Consider the following 18054-nt stretch of genomic DNA (forward strand, 5'->3'; position numbering starts at 1 on the left):
GGATCCTTGAACTGAGTGAGTTTTATCTTACCGCACTATCGTGCATTCGGGCGAGTGTTCTTGGGCGTTGGCCTTAAGTGAGGGTTTTCTCGGATCGAAAGACGAGTGTATCCCAATATGATAAATTTAACCAGCAACCCATTTAGATGATTTGCTAGCTGTTAAAAAAGGAAAATTAAAGAATGTTTTGACCACCTTTTTAAACGTGACATAATATCTACTCAAAAGTAATGTGAACACTCTAATCGTGTTTTATGCCTTTATACAATAAAGTGCACATTCTACAGCACAACGTACAACCACCCAAACTCTATCTCAAAAAACTTACATCAGCTAACCCACGTTCGATATCTGCACCCATCGTTTAGTTTCATCGACACCAGACGATAATGAGAGTCTAGTCAAGTAGGTGACGTTCACTAGTTAGATGTTTGAACGAAACAAGTTTCACCTCATCGCACAATCATACCTTCATACGAGTTTTTTTTTTTTTTAATCAAAAGACGAGCGTATCACATTTGAATGATTCGGTCTACCGAGCAACATAATAATATCAAGTCAACACTGGTGTGTACACTCTAACCCTGCTTTATTACTTTAGGAAAACAAAGTACACATTTTATAGCATAACGTACAAGTAACATAAGGTGTTAAAAACCGTTCCAACAACCCACCGGTATCCCAACCGAATTACTCGCCATCAACAAACTCCGTCATCTCACCACCATGGCCACCACTCAACAACCACCACCGCATCGTCCGTACACTCTTCAAAACCCTAACAAACTCTCACCTACATTTACTCCTTCATCTCTTCTCACTCGCCGATCTGTTAACATCAGCCGTCACCGTGTCTACTGCCAACACGACAACGGCACGCATCAACAGCAACAGAATCAGCAGTGGACGGTGGATTGCGTGGCCGGAAGTGATCCGATTCACATTATACTTAAGCCGCCGGTGATGACGACAACGGCAACAACTGCTTCGATGAGTTCCGGATTGAAAAGCTCGAAGAAGGTGTGTTTGTTCTACGCGGCGGAAATGGAAGCACTAGCGAAGCGGATTGCCGCGCAGTCGGATGCGATTGAGCTCAGGAGTATCAATTGGAGGTGAATTGTGGTTTTATTTGTGTGAATTTGATGTGAATTGAGTGTGTGTGGTGTTTTAGGTTTAATTTAGTAGTAATTATGTGTAGGCCTGTAAACGAACCGAAAGTTTAGTTAAAAAGGTGTACTATAGTTTACGTTTGTTTATATTTGTTCAATTGGAGGTGAATATGCTTTTATTTCATGTGAATTGAGCTCAGGAGTATTAATTGGAGGTGAATTATGCTTTTATTTCATGTGAATTGAGCTCAGGAGTATTAATTGGAGGTGAATTGTGGTTTTATTTGATGTGATTAGTGTTTAATTTGATGTGAATTGAGTGTGTGTGGTGGTTTAGGTTTAATTGAGATGTGATTATGCTTAGGACTGTAATTTGTGTATGATACGTTTATGTTCGGTTATATTTGTTCAATTGGAGGTGAATTATGATTTATTTGATGTGATTAGTGTTTAATTTGTTTGAATTTAGGTTTGATTCAGAAGTTATTTTGTTTAGGCCTGGAGACGTTTACGTTTGGTTATGTTTGTTCAATTGGAGGTGAATTATACTCTTATTTGATGTGATTATTGTTTAATGCGTGTGAATTAAGTGTGTATGGAGTTTTAGGTTTGATTTAGAAGTGAGCATGAACGAATGCCTCGGTTTGTTCGTTTACATTCGTGTGTTCAATCGGAGGTGAATTATACTCTTATACAACAAGAATATGAAGTTTTAGGTTTCATTTAGAAGTGAATATGTTTAGGCCTGTAATTGTAAACAAACCGGACGTTTAGTTAAATTTGTGATTAGTGTTTAATTTGTGTGAATTTGATGTGAATTGAGTGTGTGTGGTGTTTTAGATTTAATTTAGAAGTGATTATGTTTAGGCAACGTTTAGTTAAATTTGTGTTTGATAGTTTACGTTTGGTTATATTTGTTCAATTGGAGGTGAAATTATTCTCTTATCTGATGTGATTATTGTTTAGGTTTGATTTTAGGTTTGGAGTGTGCATATGAAATTTTAGGCTTGATCTAGAAGTGATTATGTTTAGGCCTGTAAACGAACCTAACTTTCAGCCAATTTTGTGTATATTTGTTAATTAGTTTAAATATTCATTAAACTTTATTCATTACTTATATTAATTTGAAATCAATTTGATATTCATATTTTAAAACAGTTTGTTTTAGTTATATATGTGATTAGTGTTTAATATATGTGAATTGAGTGTGTATGGAATTTTATGTTTGATGTGTGATTATGTGCAGGCAATTTTCTGATGAACAAATGTATTGTATATTTGTTCATTAGTTTAAATATTCATTCAAATATATTCATTACTAATATTAATTTGAACTTGAACTTTGGGTTATTTTTGTTCATTTTTGTTCATGTATTTTCAATTGTGTTTTGTTCATTAAGAATATGAACATGTGCGTGTTTCAGTCTGTTTAAGTGTCTGTGTGTGTTCATTTGTTCAGCTAAAATTTCACAAACTAACATGAACAAGCTCTTGACGTTCGTCTGTTATGTTTGTATTCAGGCCTAAACGAACATAAACGAATAGTTTCATTTTCTCAATGAACAATAAAGTATGTTTGATTAAGTGTCCGTGTTCGGCTTAAGTTAAACGAGTCTGGTTCGTTACAGGCCTAGGTATGCGACTATTGTGATTATAGCGTATTATATTGAATTGAAGTAAACAAAAAAAGAATTGGAATTTCAGGAAATTTGAGGATGGATTTCCAAACTTGTCAATACCTAATGCACATGGAATAAGAGGAGAACATGTTGCTTTCCTTGCATCATTTAGTTCTCCTGGAGTTATCTTTGAGCAACTATCAATCAGTTATGCATTACCAAAACTCTTCATTTCATCTTTCACTTTAGTCCTTCCGTTCTTCCCGACCGGGACCTCTGAACGAATGGAAGACGAAGGGGATATTGCAACCGCTTTCACTCTTGCTAGATTCTTGTCCAACATTCCAATATCAAGGGGTGGACCTACTAGTGTGGTAATTTATGATATCCATGCATTGCAGGTTGGTGCCATTAATTTTGTTCCATTATCCTTTTAAGCTATTCTTTTAAATTTATTCGTTTAATTGACTCGTTTGTAAGTAAATTGGTTGAAATTGTATCCTATACATAGAACTTTTTCATCTTATTAAAAAAAATCCTGCTTTGTTATTCTAGGACCTTTGGTTCATTTGTATTCTAAATCAACTACTTGAATATAAGATTCTGTTTGTTTGTGACCTTTTTGCCATTAATGTATTCCTGCAGGAAAGATTCTACTTTGATGATAATGTCCTGCCGTGTTTCGAGAGCGGGATTCCTTTGCTTAAAAGTAGGCTTCAACAGCTTCCTGACTCTGACAATGTAATGTTACTTTTATTGCTTTACATATGTTATACTGTTTGGTTTAATGCTTGTATATTCTCGATCATATCTAGTTTGATTTTTAGTTATTTCGGTAGATATAAAGCAGTGATTGATATTAGTTTTTCTTAAGGTACGGTATGTCTATACTGCAACTTATCTTGGTATGTTTATTTCTTAAGGTGATGTGGTAGGTGGCCACTATACATCTATTTGTATTTGCTTCATGGAAAATTTAAAAAAGAACAATATTAATCAATGATAAATGCGACGATTTTTACAAATTCGAACCTGACACACTCACGAGCTTAAATTATTTTTTCACCAAGCAAATGCAGTTTAAGATAGTAAAGTAGTCAACTATGAATTACTGAGTTTGATACGACTTTCTTCTTTCAACTGTGTCTATGCGTTTTTAAATGTAAACTGTATATTATTTCTTGTTTTATTTGTTGGACCTTGATGTTTATTAAAATCACCGTACTATGAGTCTAAGACCCCCCTTTTTTTTCTTCAACATCATGGAAAAAATAGATATCCATTGCTTTTCCGGATGACGGTGCTTGGAAACGGTTTCACAAACAGCTACAGCACTTTCCAGTGGTACGTGATACATTCTTATGTTTTCCTTTTCTTATGTTTCGTATATTACTTAAGGCATGAAACGTGTTTGATAACACATAATCAATGTTCTCAATGAACCATTTGGATGATAGAAAATTACCATTTTAACCTTCTTTATGGTCTAGTACTGAGTAAATATGATTGTCTGATAAGTATTGTGAATTGATAGAATATATAATATAATCGAAACTAAATGTTGGATGAAATAGAATAATGTAAATTGAATAAACTTATTACAACACTATAAAACTATATTTATACTTACGTTCTCATGTTGAGAAGTTAAAACAGGCAAAATATATTTTTTATCTCTACTAATCAAACCGGTAAAAATGTAAAAGATATCTAAAAAGTATTTTAATGCATAAAACCTATTAAATTATTATATGAATTTTATATATTTTTATTGAAATAATATTATTTTTATGTGCAGATCATTTGTGCAAAAGTTAGGGAAGGTGACCAACGAATTGTGCGCATAAAAGAGGGAGACCCTAAAGGCCGTCACGTTTTGATAGTTGATGATCTTGTTCAGTCAGGCGGAACTCTGATTGAATGCCAGGTGAGCAAAACAAAATCAAGAACATATGAAATCAAATATAAATTCTTTAATTTCAATAATAATATTATTATTTGTTTCTTGTAGAAAATGTTGGCAAAACATGGAGCAAAAAAAGTGAGTGCGTATGTGACCCATGGTGTTTTTCCTAAGAGGTCATGGGAGCGGTTTAAACATGATACCGGAGGTACATATTATTATTTTCTTTATTTTGCACTAGCTACTACACTGAGTGGAAAATATCAATACATGAAAATTTTAAATCTTTATTACATCTTATAGTTGAAAAAAATGTATCGAAAAAAAGTATTGCATATATATACTCATTGATTTTAATAAAAATAATAAAAATATCTAGAAATTAATATATAGTTGGATTTTGAAAATTCATTGATTACTGTTTATTTATTTAATGTAATTTGAGTTTCATTTACTATTTGTTTGAAAGCAAAAGCTACATAATTCGATTTCAAAGTTTATTAAAATAAAAGACAAGATAAAATAAATGTGTCTTGTTACTTGTTAATAGAGGTGGGCAAATAAACCAGTTCACCGAACTGACCCGAAAATCGAACCGAAACAGAACCGGTTTGAAACCGATTGAAACCGTCGGTTTGGAACCGGTTTGTAATTTTCTCCACCAAAACCGGTTAACCGAAACGAAACTGATTATAACCTAGTCAAAAAACCGGTTTCGACCCGAACCGAAACCGATCTTAAACCGGTTTTGACTTTTCTTGACCAAACCGAACCAGTTTCAACCCAAATCGGTTTTGAGTTTTAAACCGGTTTGTGTACCTCTACTTGTTAGTGTAATTGGTATTTTCTTTATAAACAAATCATTATTAAAAAAAGAAGTGTATTTAATAAAAGAGAGAGGCGGGAAAGAAATAGTGAGAAGGAATATGGAGACGGCACGTTGTATGAGTGATTATAAAAGATTTAACAAATATATGTTTAAATTTCATCATCATCATCATCATCATCATCATCATCATCATCGTACATATATCCCACCAATAGCAAAGCTATGGTAGGGTCTGAGGAGGGTAAGATGTAGACAGCCTTACCTCTACCCCATGGGGATAGAGAGGCTGCTTCCGGTGAGACCCCCGGCTCGATAGTAGTTTTGCATCAAGCCTTGGACATATTACATAAGGCACATAGCACTCAATCATCGGGACGCCGGCTGATTGGTGCATGTACCCTTGTCTTTCGGCTATCAACGCCACCACATGATGCCTGATTAACCTTCCATCACTTTTATGTTTAAATTTAAAAACCATAAACTTGACAGGACAACCGGATAACGGGTTGACGTTCTTTTGGATAACAGACTCATGTCCTCTGACGGTGAAGGAAGTGAAGAATAAAGCTCCATTTGAAGTCCTGAGTCTTGCTAGTTCCATAGCAGCTACCCTGCAAATATAAGGACAGAGTATTTATTTATTTTTATTTTTGGATTTACAGAGAGATTTGGTTCCAAAGCAACCTGAATTTTTCATTATTTATTGCTGTTTTGTGTTAATAAAAGCATGCTTATGTGAAACCATTAAGCATAGCGTAGCGTATTGCTTCGGCTTGTTTTTCTTACGGTATTACGCTTAAACGATCCGAGATCAGAGTGTTGTTAGTGATTTCTGCATAGCATAGGATTCGAAGACAAGTAGACAACGTCTCGACTCTGGTCGATAGAAACATAAATTGATTATCGTTCTTTTTGATTTTGTTATTTAGATTTTATTTAGGTATTATGTTTAATTAAGGATGTTAGCTTAGGTGGGATTAGAGGTGCTCAAACCGGTTTTTTTTGGCCCGGAAAAAAACCGGTTCGGTTAATAACCGGACCGGTTAATAACCGGTTTTTTGCTGTCAAAACCCTAACCGGTCTAACCGGTTAGGACCGGTTTAGAAACCGGTTAGAACCGGTTAATAAACCGGTTTTTTTATTAACCGGTTTTTTTTTTTTTTTTTTTTTTTAAATTTCGCGGTTTCAAATACGAATATTTGTTTTTTATATTTTGTACTTAATGAAGACCATTATTTTTTCACAGTATAAACAAACCGGTAACTACAAGGCAAAACGGACTGACCGAAAACTAACAATAACGAAATAATTAAAACACCAAATCAAGTGTAAAACGAGCACCAACGGCTCAGATACCACTTGTTGGACCCCGTATCAATAATCACGAACAATAACAAATCTCAGATCTATGAATATCCGATTAGTACTATTAAGGATCTCGCTCATAATTAACCGATTCAGTGTTATAAGTACGTGTATATATTATCAATATATTAGATGAATAATGTTAAGGTGAAGCTTCAGAGAGATTTGCCTCATGATTTGCTGTTTCTTTAACTAATTTTCTTCGCTACCCGATCCCGAGCTATTTCTTAGGTAATCGTCATACGCGGCTTCTTCATCGGTCATTGGTTGAGTGTGTCCTTCATTGACCTCGTCTTCATACAAGCCCGCTTCATACTCCATTTCCCCCTCGAGTGAGCGTTGATGTTGTGCCCTATCTAAAGAGTCCAAGTAATCCTTGTAGCAAATCGACATCTCTATAGCTGGTGCAGTGAGTCGAGTCCTCCTAATCGATATAACCCTGCCAGAAACAGAAAAAGCAGACTCCGAAGCTACCGTGGAAGCTTGGACCGTTAGTAAATCTTTGGCCATGGCGGCGAGGATCGGAAACTCATCCTCCTTACCTCTCCACCAAGCCAGCAAATCAAGACTTCTAAATTCATCCGGAGTCATGTGTTTCACAAAGTTGGTACCACCATACCTTCCAAGTTCACTGCTTGGGGTGTTTACCTTTTGACGTTTACCGGCGTCTTCCCAAATCATATAGTACATCCCCATTTCAAGGTCGGTTTGGGATTGGGATTGGGCAACAGCTCTTAACGAGTCATGAATTTGGGAAGACGACCCGTATTTTGTAAGGTAGACATCATACATGTTTGACAAGGTGGTGTTGAAAGCATTCTTTAAAGTTTGGCTATAATAGGGGTTTTGATCGTCGTTTAACCCTAGCTCATCACAAATTTTTTCTATTAAAGCTTCAACACCACCAACATTGATGCAAGAGTATAACGCAGCAGCACATGTCAAAACAGCGGGTAGTTCTTGAAAATATTTTCTAAATTTTTCTTTCATTTTTACACCCATATCAAAATAAGGTGCACCCCTACAATGAAGTTCACTCAACTTTGTGCACACAAATGTATGAGTCGGGCGAACCATGAGGTACCGACCACACATCCGTTGTTAAGTTTACACCAGTTTGTAAGTTTGAAAAGTATGAAATTAGTTCGGATTTAGCGTTTTTCCATGCTTTAAGACAATCTCTTCTAAGAGTCGAACGACTTACGTGTTGGTAGCGTGGTTGAACATAGTTTTGCATCATCTCCGTGAATTGAGGGTTGTCGAAGTGGTTGAAAGGAAGTGTTTGTTGAATCACAAAGTTTGAAAACTGTTGACGTACCGCTTCAACGTCGTACGTAAACACCGCTCCTTGATTCGTCATCTCCGGTTGCGAACTACTTCCCGATTCGTCCTTCAAGGCCTTGCAAAAGGGCCTTTGTACATGCGCTTTTAAAGTGGAGTTTGCATCTTTGCCATAAAACTTCAAACAATGTTTGCATCGAGCTTTTTGGCTACCGTTGGACATTTCGCATAGGTCGAAATGTTGCCAAACATCATGGTTTCGTTTCGTGGGGATGACCCGAACGACCGTTTCTCCCGTGTTCGAGGCACCCATGTTGACGGATGAAGCAGCACTTTGGGAGGCCATGATAATCGACTACGAAATAAAAGTGGTATACTCAAGTATGAAATAAACGACTACGAAATAAGAGCGTATGGAGTGGTAATATGGTATAATTGAGCGTGAGATAACAAAATAATCGCGTATGAAATAAACGTTTAGAGCGTTTGGAGTTGTATAATCGAGTGTGATAGAACCAATACCCAACCTAAACTATATATAGATGTTTGTGGGGGTAAAATGGTATAAAAAAAAAAAAACGGTCCAAAAACAAAAAAAACGGTCATATAGCCGTTATAAACCGGTTTTTTTATAAACCGGTTAACCGGTTTTTCCATAACCGGTTAATAAAAAAAAACCGGTTTTTTTATAAACCGGTTAACCGGTTTTTCCATAACCGGTTAATAAAAAAAACCGGTTTTTCCATTACCCGGTTCGTTAACCGGTTTTGGATCTAGAACTTGTAACCGAAAGACGAACCGGCGGTTTCTAAACCGGTCAAACCGGTTTTTAAAAAACCGGTTTTCGTAAAAACCGGTTTCCGGTTTAAACCGGTAAACCGGTTCCCCAACCGGTTTTTTTGGCCATCTCTAGGTGGGATGGGCTTGGCTTATTCATCCATTTTATGAATAGTTTATAGATTTTTTTATAATTTATGTATGAGTTATTATTGGCTCATTTATAATGTTTGTTAGTAATTATTATAGTTTTTTTAAAGCTGTTAATATTTCTAAAAAAAATATTTATTACTAAAAACAGTTTAACTAAAATTTTCATAATCATTGAGACCGAAATCCATTATCATCGAAGGTCCTTTTAGAACAGAGAAGACACATCAGGCAAGTTCATCAGGGACACATGGTTATGTAACTGGTCATGTAAATTTTAATCCTTTTTTCTCTAATGACGCAGGTTATAGTGTCATAGATAACGTTATTATTAATTGACGTCCCGCCACAATCACTTAGGCATTTTAAACAATTAATTGGGGCACTTAAAACCTGGATTGCCAATTGAAATATGGTAAACCAGTTAAAGTAAAAAGAGGAATACCAACTATTATTTTATGTAACCCAGGTGCGGGGACCTGGGTTACATAAAGTGGGGAACGAGAGACTAAAAGATTGGGCAGATCAAAATGTTCAATATGAATTCCTCTACGAACCGCTGTTCTCCGTCCAACCAGAAGAAGATATATAAGGGCTTATACAGTCAAAAGTAAGGAAAACATAGCACCAAGAAGAACACAGCTTCATCTTATCTGTGGTTGTTCTATATTTATTAGTACCCACCTGCAAAATAAAAGGTCATGGATTCACAGACAGGGGAACCCATTACTGCAAATCAAGCGGCGAATTGAACCTACATGTTAGAAGTCTAGAACCCATTTTATTTCAAAATAATCAAACATGTGAAGAGACCGTTCAATAGCAACACCGACTACATATAACTCCACGTGAGGTTCAACCACAACCTAAGAAAACAGCTGAATTTCAACATTTGGATGACTTTGACACCATCGACGGAGGGCTTCCTTAGCAGATTTAAATTTCATTCTATAAATTTCATTTTACATATTTCTTAGATTCTCTGGGCGTAATTTCTATTAATGGGTGTGATTTATATTAATAATTGTATTCATATTTCATGTCAAGATTTAAGTTCATTTAGGTAGAACACCATAAGAACATCATTGAAACAATGGTTGAAGAACAGAAGAAGGGTGTTGAAGTTTCTACGTCGTCTGAAGATGTAATCGAAGACGTTTCCGGTTCTCAGAGATCATTACTCCGAAGTCACAGTTTGTTATACACGAAGCTTGGTGGTGAAATTCTCATACAATGGATTTGGGCGTTGCAGCTTGAAATAGACGACTTATTTGATGGATTACGCGCATCTGGTGATTGTGTTGTTTCAGACTATAATAAGAATTGCAATAATGAAGATTGTACTCAATTTGATTATCCTTGGCACCAAAATATTACAAGTGCCCCGCATGCAGTGTTGTAAAAATCGCTAGTCGCTAGTCGGGAGGTGGGGTGAGGACTAGTGATTTATCGGGATTAATCGGATCAGACTTTAATGCATAATTTTCAATTTTATATATACCGGCACACATTTTTTATATGTAATTTTCAATTTTATACAAACATAAACACATTTTGGCAGGAAACTAGCTTGAATCTCGCCAGAAGCCGCTGGTTTTTATAGAATCTCACCGAAAACCGCTAATTATGGCCGTAATCTTGCCGGAAACCGCTGATTCTGGTCAGAATCTCGCCGGAAACCTTCGGACTTTGGCCGGATTTGACCATTGACCAATTAATTGGCCGATTAGCCCAAAATGAATCAGTGAAATGGGGACTAGCGATTAATCGGGGATTAATCGGCATCTAATTGGGATTTTTGCAACACTCCTAAGTGTAACGTCGATGAAAATAATTTTGGTTTGCAAATATATGAGAATTAAAAAAAACAAAAACAAAAAGTTGTATTTATGTTTTTACAGTATCCTAGCTTTTTAACATGTAGTACAAAACAAAATTCATTTTGGCAAAATATTAAAGTGTCACACCAGAATACTTACATGTTCATTTGACTTTATGAGAAACCTTTATGTAATTCAAGAGTCGGTTCAACGCGGCCCCACTGTCGATGGCGTCGCGGGCCCGATCAAGTGCGGTTGATATATCTTCTGCACCTGTACATCCAAGTAAGTGATCGGTCATCCCAGCATTTAATACGATCCGGTCATATGCGGGGCCTTTTTCTCCCTGTAGAGCTGCTAAGCCGAGTTCTATGTTCTTTGAAACCTGAAAATTCCAAAAACATTATGCATGATTTTTGTCGGTCAAGTTTGACTAGGGGTGTGCAAAGTCGGTTCGGTTATGGGGGCTTAACCATAACCATAGCCATAACCGAGCTTCGGTTATGGAAGATTGCTTAACCACAACCATAACCATAGGTTGGTTAACTGTCGGTTATGGGTCGGTTTCAGTTAACTGTTGGTTATGGGTCGGTTATCAATGTATTTTTTCCCTTTGTTTCAAGTGAAGTTTTTTCCGTTATAGTGTCGAAGCTCAACTATGAACTTTAAAGGGTAACGCATAAAAATAAAAAGCAGTTTAAAATAAATCATTTACACTACAAATAAGCAGATAAGTAAATACTAAAATGATACAGAAGGTTTGTTTTATGTAATAAGAATAGACTTTGAAAACTTTTTTATTATTTGTTTAAAGTTTAAAAAGTTAGGAAAAAACAAAACCTGAATTGACCCATTAATAAGTAAACGGGCCAAAATTTCCGCCAATTGGCTAGTGTTTTTGTAAAAGTCATAACAAAAGCCAAAATAGCATACCGATTTATCAGTTCTTGGAGTGTCGGACGGTTCAAAACCGAATTCTTTTGCATCAACTACAAACGAAAAGTTCTCGCGAGACACTCCTGTAAATACCATAGAATAAGTAAAAAGTTAAAAGTAAAAAAATTCTCATCAACATAAGCTGGTGAAGTGGTTCACTGTACGCACCATCAACATCATAAGCTGGTGAGGTGTTGAGCGAGCGAAAACCAGAACAGTAGTTAACAGGCAGTCCTTTTGATGCATTTACGGATTTTGACTTGATTGTCATTGAAAGCGCTCCTTCTTCGCCCTGCATTAATAATACCATCAACTTTAAATTAATTAAAAAAAAGAGGACGGTTGTCGAAAATAGCCTATCGGCATTTATTACTCATTTGACCAGTTGGAGGCAAAGTAAAACCCAAATTGACCCGTTTACCATTTTACAAAATAATGGGCCAATATTGCCACCTTTATATAACTACCAAAATGTTCATACCTTAACCACCAAACCAGCATGAACGCCTCTTCGTTTCATGAGCATTAGAAGCGGTTCTTCGTAACCTTCATGGTAGAATCCTGCAACAATTGCTTCTCTACCCGTAGCCTGTATACAATTTATAACACAATGTTTTTTTGTTTTTCAAAATATTACAGCATCATGCAAAAACAAATGCTCAGATATCTGTTTTTCTACATTATTTTACAACATTTAAGCATTAAAGCAAATGCAAGCTTACCCTCACATATTGCTGAACCTTTTCGGATGTTGCTAATGGCGGGCGCTTCCTTATATGTTCCCGCATCTCAATCAATGAATATCTGTAAAAACCATATAGATGATGAGATTATAAAAAACTTCACATAGATACGTTAAATTCAATGATTTGCCCATTTCATACAGTAAACAAACCAGGTCTTTAAAGACTACTTACAACGAGGGACAAGCATCCCGTTGACTCACATATGCAAAACCAACCGCTTCATCCTGAAAAGACAATTGCTTAAATATTAAATCATGAAAAATAGAGAAAGAGTGACTGAAAATAAAATGGACATAAAAATGACCTCAAGAAGCGTTTTAGCCTGTAATGGTGTTATGTTGGTATTTGCTCCCATGAATTTTAGCATCTGCTCCTCAGTTATGCCACCCTGCACAAAGCCATCGATCATTTGCACAAATTTCGGAAAACAATGCATCGATCATTTCAAACTAAATACAAACCTTCGGTTAGGATGAGTTTCATAATTTGTAACCAGTTTCCCTTTCTTATTTATGGAATATTTAGTAATTAAATAGAAATTTTTGAAAAACCCCTATGATCTGAATTTGCACACCAAGTCCCTTGACTATTTGCATGACTAACACCCTTAAATTTTACTGCTGAATCCATAATTTATTCTTGTCAATTTGGTTTTATAAAAAGATGTTATGAATTAGAAATGGTTAATATAACATTAGTTTTATAATTCAAAAAATACCTTTGGTGGCATCCAATCAACACCATGGAGAAGGCATGCCTCATTGTAACAGGATCTAACAGCAGCAACAAAGAGCGTGCTTCTGAAGAATCGTGTGTTTCCATCATAAGGTTCACCATAATGAGTCAACGATCTAACATCAGCTACCGGCAAAGGACCTAATTAACATAAAATCATAACATCAAAGATAAAAAAATTGCATTTCCAATTAGAGTTGGCAATTTCGACCCATTAACTTACAATCGGTCAATTCAGGTTATGTTTTAAAAAATCCAATATTAGCTTAACATGTATGAACCGCCTATTTTTAATGATTGAAAAAAAGAGTACATTTTTATTAAAATAATATTTTATTTTGCATTTATATTTGAAAGGCAATCAACCGATTCTGACCAACCAGCACAAAAAACTATCCATCTTGCCAGAACCTGTTGACCATTCCCGGACACGCCCAGCCCGCCTTTTGCCACCTCTATTTCTAATATTCTTTCTGTTACGCACTTTATTAACCAGTACCAAGCTCATCGTCAAATGCAAGGCAATATGCTTTTAGCTCACGGTCTGTTTCCCGGTTCATCCGTTGACCAATCAAAAATGCTGACAACAGTGACTCGCTTACAGTGCCACCTGTACCATGTTCCGGTTTCAAAGGAAGAACATCTTTCAATACACCTTGAACTTCTTCATAACCAAGATGACCACCGGCTAAAATTTCCCTCAAGGCACCCACGAGTCTCATTTCATAACTCCCATTACCAACATATTGTGGGCCGATTGAATTCCCAAGTCTCATTATAGAACCTTCCGGATCAGCTAAAAAGATTATGTCAGAAGGTAGGGCCCTAATTAAATGTGGCCAGTATGCATCTATTGCACGCCTTTCACCTTCACTCCATTGAGTTGGTTCTGGAAATGCATTTGCACGGATTGTCATAGCTGCAAAAAATGCTCCAAGTTGCGCCTTTGATACCTCTTCTTCATCTTTCAGTTCTCCTTTGGCTGACGTTAAATATTATCAAAAATTGTCACATATTTGAAAACTCTGCTGTTTTTTTGGCATTATTGCCAAAAAATATTTTAATTTATAATGAAAAGTCAAGTACAATGGTTCAGAAAGCCAATCACTCGCATAACTAGTGAAAACAAAACAATTCAAAAAATTATTAACGGACCGGTTAATGGACACAAAAACGTGCGCTTCTTTCAGACTGAACAATAAGAAAACTTTTAATCAGTTATGAAGGAATTGCTCTATAAATGAGAGTGGCATGACTCGTATACCATTGAATTCTTCTAAGTAAAAACCCCTTAAGATATTGTGTATTATTGGTCAACTATTTATAGGATTACAATAAGGATAATTACAAAGAAAACCTAATCTAATTCACTAATTGTGACTCATAACAATGATAAAGATAATTACAATAAACCTTATCTACAATTCTACATAATAAATTTTAAATGATATATTCTGTCTAAACCTAGCTAATATATTCTATGTAACAGTTAGAACTAGTAGCTAAATGTCACAAAAGCAACTTTTGCATCTTGGTTGCTTACTGATTGACTCGGGTTTGCTTAGGTGTCATATGCTAATTCACTAACACATTTTACAACTAATTAAACAAATTAAATGCATTACTTAACACAAAGTAATGAGCCTTCCAACAGGTTATAATGCAGAAGTGTTACTCCTAGACTTGTTGACCAAGATCAATTAACGAAATGGGCAAATACAGACAACTTCGTAATACTTTCTTAAGATAGAATATTAACATTTATTGAACATTTCAACTTTTATCACCTTTGTTTTCCAATTAGGTTATCATCCAACACATCATAAGATCTGAAGAACTATGATCAATCTAAAGTGAAAAGCTAGACCACTCAATCACAAAAAATCAGTTGTGTCTGAATTGAAAACCGGTTATCAGCTGGAAACTAATTACTTTATTTGAGCTTAACTAAGCTAAAAAAATTGCAGGAATTACAATATACACGCCATCAAAAGTTATATAAAGTATTAGTGTATACTAAAAAATTGCAGGAATTACAATATACACGTCACCTACACATACCCTAAACCCTGATTGACTAGGTTTGCTTAAATGTTATATGCTAATTAACTAAACTCAACGTACAACGAATAGAATATTCCAAATTCATTGAACATTTCAACTTCAGAGCCTTTCAAATATCATTTAAGTTATCATCAGGTACATCATAAGATCTGAAGAACTATGATCAATCTAAAGTCAAAAGCTAGATCATTCAATCACAAAAATCAGCTGTGTACTTGTGTCTGAAACTCTGAATTGAAAACTGCATATCACCTGGAAGCTACTTGCTCTGTTTGAGCTTAACTAAACTAAAAAATCGCCGCAATTACAATATACGCATCATCAAAATTTATAAATTATAAGTGTATACTGATTCACTAGGTTTTCTTAGTTGTTACGTGTCATATGCAAATTCACTAACTCAACTTACAACACAATTTTTATTGAACATGTCAACTTTCAGCACCTTTGTTTTTCAATCATGCCATCATCACATGCATCATAAGATCTGAACAACTATAATCTAAAGTCAAGAGCTAGGTCATCTGACCCAAAAGCAGTGCTGTCAAACTCGGTCAACTCGGCCGAGTACTCGGCGATTAGTCGCTACTCGACACCCTACCGAGGCGATTTTTTCCAACTCGGCCTATATTACTCGGACTCGGATATAATTGCTATAATTTAATCTAAACTAACCTACAGGAACTACAAGTCTACAATATACACATCATCAAATCAATTAAAACAGTGAATAATAATATACACATCATCAAATCAATTAAAACAGTGAATAATAATAATAAATAAATAAACAATATACCAGATCTGAGTATCGTATCCAAAACCTTCAACGCCTGTTCTTCCGTAAGCGGCTTCGTCTGCATCGGACCGGTACAAACCCTAGCCTGAGCTTCCAACACCGTCTGGTTCGGTTTCCGAAGCCGCGGAGTCCGAAACGAAGTTGACAGAGTCGGATTACGTGCGTCTGACTCCGTTAGTCCGAAATACTGATCGATTGCAGCTGAATCCAGCACCGATTTGACTTTTAACTGCCGGTTTTGACGGAATTGAACGTAATTAGGTGGAAATTGAAGATTCTGACGGTTATGTATTGCGGTTGGTGAGGATTTGAGGTGATGTGAGTGGTGGATTGAGATTGATGTGTTGTGGAGTATTGATTTCATTGTGAGATTTGAGAGTTTGTTGAAACTGAAACTGCATGAAAATCAGTTGAAATATGAAGAAATGAGGCGGATATGTCAATGTTAAGTAAATGGTAAGCAAAGATGATTGAATAATAATTAGTGTTTACCCGAGCAGCGCGCTCGGTCCCAAGCAAGGCGATACGTCTTAAGAGAATTCGATAGGTTTTGATTTCGTGTCTTGTTATATCGGAACTAAAACAAAAAATTATAAAAATTGAGGTGGACTTATGGTCTCATGAAGTGGTGTTGACTGGTAAAACCAGACCGTTGCCAATTCTAGACGTTGAGGCGGTGAATCTACGCATATTCGATCAGTTTCCATCACATTCATCACGATACCGGAACGTAAACAAAACTAAAGCGGTATTCGGCTGATTTTTATTACGTTTGTTACGAACTAGAACATTACAAAACAAAACAAAACAAATAAACTAAAGTGGCCACACATGATTGGTGTCATATGGACCAATAAGGATCCAACACCACTGGTCGAAAAGTTGGTTTACGAGGATTGTTTTAAAAAAAATCGCTACTCACTGGTCGGGCAGTGAGATAAGGATTAGCGATTAATAGAGATTAAATCGGATCGGACTTTAATGTATATTTTTTAGCTTTATATATACAAGCACATATTTTTATATATAATTTTTAGTTTTATACATACACAAACACATTTTGGTCAGAAACCGCCGATTTTGGCCATAACCTCATCAGAAAACCCCAATTAAGTCCGATTAATTTTGATTTTGCCGGATTTGACCATTGGCCGATTAGCCCAAATTTAATCAATGAAGTGTGGACTAGCGATTACTTAGTGATTAATCGGTGCCTATTCGGGATTTTTGCAACAATGAAACTGTTTGATTTTTTTTAATTGTTATTGTTTTATTTTTAACGATGATTTTCTTGTGTGTTAGGTTACCGCACTCTCCATATTTGAAAAGTTTTGTTGCTCCACTTTGGCCAGACTATGTTGTTTTAATCGGAGTCACGCTGACTTCAAAGTTTGACTTGGACGTTTCCCAGTGAAACCTGAAGCCATACTATCGGCCGCCACTTAACTGTCGTTGTGTCACAACAAGAGTATAACTTTCTTGCGTAACGTACGGTAGGACGAAAACCCGGATGGACTTGGAATTCGAATTGACAACCTCGCAAGACCCGTCTCAAATCCTTCATTTCTTACAATCCACCGAAAATAACACAAGTGATTATCAAATTTATATCTCCACCGAATAAGTCAGACCTCCGAGGCTCCAACTGGGTTTGTGCACTAGTTGCTTAATTCAAGTTTTTTATTTATTTTTTATTATAAATACTATTCAATATGCGGATATACTATCGATGGTGACTTATTATTGCCGTTATAAGAAAGAAAAAAAGACAAGGAGATAGTGACGTGTGATTATTGCTGGGTGAAAAGTTAGTTTATTTAATAAAAAAATAAATAGTGATAATATTTTTAACATAATCAAATGATGAGCATGAGTGTATTTTCATTTGTTTATGGCTGCTTTTGTTTTTTTAAGGCTACAT

General features: G+C 35.7%; 2 protein-coding genes across 2 annotated transcripts; one reads left to right on the top strand and one right to left on the bottom strand.

The window, feature by feature from the left end:
* The first annotated feature begins 732 nt into the window (after nucleotides 1–732).
* LOC143613670 (ribose-phosphate pyrophosphokinase 3, mitochondrial-like) lies at nucleotides 733–6178 on the top strand. The gene is made up of 7 exons (XM_077087318.1): nucleotides 733–1112; nucleotides 2814–3129; nucleotides 3374–3469; nucleotides 4004–4072; nucleotides 4527–4655; nucleotides 4740–4839; nucleotides 5950–6178. The coding sequence occupies exons 1-7, from the start codon at nucleotides 964–966 to the stop codon at nucleotides 6081–6083; spliced, it is 993 nt and encodes a 330-aa protein (XP_076943433.1). The 5' UTR covers nucleotides 733–963; the 3' UTR covers nucleotides 6084–6178.
* Nucleotides 6179–10949: 4771 nt separating this feature from the next.
* LOC143613672 (uncharacterized) lies at nucleotides 10950–16519 on the bottom strand. The gene is made up of 10 exons (XM_077087320.1): nucleotides 16134–16519; nucleotides 13770–14252; nucleotides 13254–13411; nucleotides 12840–12923; nucleotides 12707–12759; nucleotides 12512–12593; nucleotides 12271–12378; nucleotides 11958–12081; nucleotides 11787–11872; nucleotides 10950–11238 (listed from the first exon to the last, which is right to left on the bottom strand). Exons 1-10 carry the CDS (start codon nucleotides 16495–16497, stop codon nucleotides 11017–11019), a joined length of 1764 nt encoding a protein of 587 aa, XP_076943435.1. The 5' UTR covers nucleotides 16498–16519; the 3' UTR covers nucleotides 10950–11016.
* Nucleotides 16520–18054: the final 1535 nt, after the last annotated feature.

This window comes from Bidens hawaiensis, unplaced genomic scaffold, assembly GCF_021521415.1.
Source record: "Bidens hawaiensis isolate Kalapana, Puna unplaced genomic scaffold, B.hawaiensis_p1.1 tig00038015_1, whole genome shotgun sequence".
Taxonomy (NCBI): Eukaryota; Viridiplantae; Streptophyta; class Magnoliopsida; order Asterales; family Asteraceae; genus Bidens; species Bidens hawaiensis.

Coding starts and splice junctions, on each gene's coding strand:
- LOC143613670 (XM_077087318.1), top strand. CDS start 964: ATGACGACAACGGCAACAACTGCTTCGATGAGTTCCGGATTGAAAAGC. Junction 1,113..2,813: donor CTCAGGAGTATCAATTGGAG/GTGAATTGTGGT, acceptor TTGGAATTTCAG/GAAATTTGAGGATGGATTTC. Junction 4,073..4,526: donor AGCTACAGCACTTTCCAGTG/GTACGTGATACA, acceptor TTTTATGTGCAG/ATCATTTGTGCAAAAGTTAG.
- LOC143613672 (XM_077087320.1), bottom strand. CDS start 16,497: ATGAAATCAATACTCCACAACACATCAATCTCAATCCACCACTCACAT. Junction 12,594..12,706: donor CGGGATGCTTGTCCCTCGTT/GTAAGTAGTCTT, acceptor TGGTTTTTACAG/ATATTCATTGATTGAGATGC. Junction 11,239..11,786: donor CTCCAAGAACTGATAAATCG/GTATGCTATTTT, acceptor TGGAATTTTCAG/GTTTCAAAGAACATAGAACT.